The sequence below is a fragment of the Toxorhynchites rutilus genome, chromosome 2 (genome assembly GCF_029784135.1).
Source record: "Toxorhynchites rutilus septentrionalis strain SRP chromosome 2, ASM2978413v1, whole genome shotgun sequence".
In the NCBI taxonomy this organism is placed as follows: domain Eukaryota; kingdom Metazoa; phylum Arthropoda; class Insecta; order Diptera; family Culicidae; genus Toxorhynchites; species Toxorhynchites rutilus.
Genome location: NC_073745.1, coordinates 300,503,804 through 300,508,576, shown reverse-complemented (window position 1 = coordinate 300,508,576; position 4,773 = coordinate 300,503,804). Strand labels below are relative to the sequence as shown.

The following is a 4,773-nucleotide window of genomic DNA, read 5'->3' as shown; positions in this document are numbered from 1 at the left end:
GGTATTCGGGTAAATGTTACACAACCCTAAAATCAGCAATTTCAAATTGTGTAGCGAAATCTATTTTTTTTAAAGCTGGTGAAGTTTCGTAAGATTTTTTAATGCGATTTTTTGTGCGGCCCTTATCCCTCGCATAAAAACAGGTTTACCTGTAGTGGAGCTCAGATTTTCGTGAAAAGTGGTACTTTTGTTCCTAATCGCAAAATCTTGAACCCGTATTTTTTTTTTGTTTTTTTCATTTCCATTTAAGAATGGTCCGAAAAAACAACTTTTCCCCTCTTTTTTTTTTTTTTTTCCAAAAAAGACTTTTTTCAAAAATTCATAAATGTTGATCTACTGGACGGATTCAGATGAACAATATATCAGATTAAAGCCAACGAGCTCTGAAAATATATTACAATTGCAGAAAATTGGATTTTGTCTTCGAAGTTATTGATTATATCTTTTTTTTTATATAGTTTCGATGGATGATTTTTTTCATATTTTTCCTTGAAAGCTGAGCTTTTTTTTACATAACATTTTCAAAAATCAAAGAGGTTTTTTTTCGTTTTTGAGTTAAGATTTTTCAAAGCTGATCCAGCTCAGTGACTTCAATTCGATATGTCGATTATCTAAATAGGTCCAGTAGTACAGAAGTTATGAATTTTTGATAAAAGTCATTTTTGGAAAAAGGGAATGATTTTTTTATGCGGGTTGAATGGATGCCCAGCACGGGTAGTGCGGGGCTCAACGTGTTGAAAAATGTTTGAGAGCAGTTCTAGAGCCAAAATATGGAAAAGACTCAATGGAATAACGGCAAGATTTCAATATTAAGTTAGTGAAATAGTGAAACAGAATATTTTCTAGTATTTAGAACAAATTATTTTTCTCAACCCTACTGACGAATTGAAGATTTTTTTTTTTTTCAAAAAAACGTTACTGGAAATCCTACTTATCGACGAATTAAGGCACTAAATTCGGATATAATAGACGGATTCGAGTAACTTATGACAAGTTTTAGTTGCGACCTTTGGCCTTTCTTTCGTTACTAAAAATTAAAAATTGTTTCGATAATTGCCTTCTGATATCATTATTTAAAAATTTAGTGGGTCCGGGCAGCGGCCGGGTTATTTGACTATGTTTGTTATTATTATAAGATTTCAACGGGGGTAGCACTTAGGACTTTTACCTCTTTGTTAATTTGGCGTGGAGTTGCTCTGTGTTTTGAAATTTGAAACCGTGCGTTTTGACTGAAAGATAAATGGAGAAACGAAAATATATAAGCGAAGGAGTGCTAAAATGAGAGCAAGGGAAGAAGTTTTTGTATCATATTGTAACAAATGGGAGGAAATATGATCTTTTTAATCGATTCTAAAAATCGTTATTTTTTCGGTGCCAACCGACAACATTGTTTGCAAACCCGAAATTCTTGAAAATTAGTTTTCAATAAGAACACATTCCATGAGAGATAATATCCTCTGTACAGTTATTTCCTGATTCCTAAGTGATATAACTGTTTCTTCCCGATATACCCCCTTAATTCCGGATAGTTCCAGTTTTACACGCATCGAACAGGCGCGGACGAACTGGACCAACTACCGTAGGTATGTTATATGAATACGTCCGCCTGTAAATCGTAAAACTTACCCCACATATGAATATAAAATTGGATGAGAGTATTTCATCTTCACAGTTGTACTTGAGTTGAATATTCAATCACATCTAATCCAGCAAGCGAAAAAGTTAAAATACCCATAAAAGACAGAATGGTGAAATTGGAAATTACTCAATCCTCAGTTTCGTGTTCTCAAATCGAAATAGCATTTCCAAACATGATTCTTGAATCTAATGAGTTTCAACGTGAAAACACGTTCGAACCACCAATGGAAAACACTGGCTCTGGTTCCGGTGGACGATGGAAACTTCAATGGAAGTCTACTGATCTTTATGGTAACCGTTCCGGAGCCACAGCTTCATTTGCGCCTGAGTCCTCTATCAAACCGGTGTTTGAACTGGAACTAGTTGAGGTAATTGACGAGGAACCGACCTTTTTGCTCGCGGTAAAAAACCAATCCCCAGGGGATGTTTTATTACGATCCGCGAGTCTGATGAAGGACAACACGAAACTGTTGTCTATTTTGGCCGGAGGTGAAGTGACCCGAATGAGTCCCGAACACAGTCGGGTAAAGGAGTTCAAACTTACCCATCCGTATCCGAGCCTCGAACAGATCGAGTTGTTCCTTAGTGCTACGGCATTCCTCTCGGGTGATTCCACGATTGTACACGAGCGATACAGTTTTGTCAGAAATACTCCAACAGATGAAGAAGGGTAACTAATTCACCTAGTATTCTAATTGAAAATATTCTAATCTATTTTTTTCTCAACTAAAGTTGTTTCAGAACAGAGATCGATTTCAATGAGCTACCAAAGTTCGAGATCCCGAAGGTGATAACAAGTTTGTACGAGAATAATTTCAAACACAGTGCCACATTTGGACCAGAAGAAATTGAACTCCTCGCTAAGGTGGAAAAGGCGAAAGAACTTTTCGTACGATCGAGCGAAACTTATAAGCAGCAGTTAACCCTTCTAAACCAAATAGAAGATGAGCATCTGAGACAGCAATTTAGCGACTACAGTATTGACAATCCTAAATTAGTGGACACCTGTGATGCACAAAAGCGAATTTACACCCTTTCGGTAAGAAGTTCAAATCCCAGTGTTGGTATTTCGAATAATCATTTTGTTTGCTTTTCAGATGAATCAATTCAAGCAGAGGCCTTCAATAATTGGTGCCCTCACAGAGGTCCATATTATGGTGAAAAATAAAGACGTAATTTCCCGAGGTATCATAGACCGAATGGACAATGAGACAGTGTTCATCAACATGTTCAGCTCCATATCCGTGGATGATGTTGAAAGAATCGAATTTTGTGCCAATCGGACATCGTTTCAACTGGAATACCGTGCGCTAGAATTACTCGACGAGACAGTTGTCAAGAAACTGTTTTTCCCCGAAACAATTGGTGCGAATAATGTGGAACAATTCACAAAGTAAGTTCATTCAAATCGAAGTACTTTCGAACATCACTAATTGGTTCTTTTTTACAGTTTCCAATGTTTTCGCAATAGGATATCATCAAACAAGGAACAAATGCAGGCAGTGAAGAACATTGTGAACCGCACTTCATTTCCCGCTCCGTATTTATTGTTCGGGCCACCAGGAACTGGTAAAACTTCGACACTGACGGAAGCGATTTGTCAGATTCTTAAGCTCCGTCCAAAGTCACGCGTACTGGTAGCGACAGCTTCGAACTTCGCTGCCAACGAAATCGTCAACAGACTCTTAGAGTTCATTCCTTCTGATGATATCTTCCGCTTCTTCTCTAAGTCACGTGAGAGCAAGATGGATGGTATCAATGGGGATCTGTTGGGTAGGTCCAACTATTTCCGTGGATCTTATGAAGCTCCTTGTTACGAAGATATTTATGATACCAAAGTGGTAGTCTGTACTTTGGCGACAGCTGGAAGGCTTGCCCAGGCGGATATATCGCATCACTTCGACTATATCTTCATCGACGAATGTGGTTGCGCGAAGGAGACGTCAGTGCTAGTTGCTATCGCTGGAATCGGAGCCAGCGAGAAGGATATCAACGCACTTGTCGTTCTTGCGGGTGACCCAAAACAACTCGGACCGGTAATTACGTATGGATTTCTCAAAGGTACTAGTCAAAGTACTTCTATGCTGGAACGTATGATGGATCAAGAGATTTATCGCAAAGATACTTCTGGTCGGTACAATGCCTTGGTTATTACGCAACTAAGGGATAACTATCGTTCTCATGGGGCGTTGTTGAATCTTTCGAACGATATGTTCTACGATGGTCAACTGAGAGCAACGGCTTCCGAAGAGGTAGCAAATTGGGCCCTCGGTTGGGATCGTCTACCCAACCCTTCGTTTCCAATGATCTTCCACCCGATCATTAGTCAAATCGTGAAAGACTTAGGCTCCACTAGCTTATACAACCAGGAAGAAGCGGACCAAATAATCCACTACATAGAGGATTTACTTTCGAGAGGCGTGAATGGAAAACGTGTCGAACAGAAAGATATTGGAATAATATCGCCCTATGCTCGCCAAGTGAATCACCTGAAAAGTCTGTGCCAAAAATACGGTTGGAACGAGATCGAGATCGGATCCACTGAGCAATATCAGGGTCGGGAAAAGCTTATCGTGTTGATATCCACCGTCAGATCGCAGTGTCCCACCGTTGGGTTTCTGGCTGATGTCAGACGACTCAATGTGGCCCTCACGAGAGCCCGCGCTCTTTTGATCGTCGTTGGAGACCCAACAACATTGGAGCGCAACAAACATTGGAGGAAATTTCTCACATATTGCAGGAACAATCGAGCGATGTTGGGATACGACAGCATTCCCAAAAATGGAAACGTGTTTGCAGTGAATCAGAATATGGCATTAGATAACCCGAGAAGTCAAATAAGTTCACAATATGCAGAACAACGATCGTTATAAATTTTTGAGCGGTTGAATGGAAATTGATTCATTGGAGGCGACGAAGTGTAAATACTAGTTCAGAGCGTACAAAATGTTATTCAATGACCTCCACATTATGTAATTATTATGTTCAAATATAAAATTGGTTTGAAATTCATGGAATCTTTTGTTTTGTAATAAATAATTGTTTGGCGATTTTCATCGATATTTGTTACATCTGTAGGTGGGCTATCTAACACACGAATTTGTTGACGTTCATTATAATAAAATGATCCCTGGA

At 39.1% G+C, this 4,773-nt stretch overlaps 1 protein-coding gene across 1 annotated transcript; it reads left to right on the top strand.

Annotated features, from left to right (window-relative positions):
- The first annotated feature begins 1,811 nt into the window (after positions 1–1,811).
- LOC129767002 (putative helicase mov-10-B.1) lies at positions 1,812–4,511 on the top strand. The gene is made up of 4 exons (XM_055767604.1): positions 1,812–2,308; positions 2,380–2,677; positions 2,736–3,031; positions 3,110–4,511. The coding sequence occupies exons 1-4, from the start codon at positions 1,812–1,814 to the stop codon at positions 4,509–4,511; spliced, it is 2,493 nt and encodes an 830-aa protein (XP_055623579.1).
- The last annotated feature ends 262 nt before the right edge of the window (positions 4,512–4,773 follow it).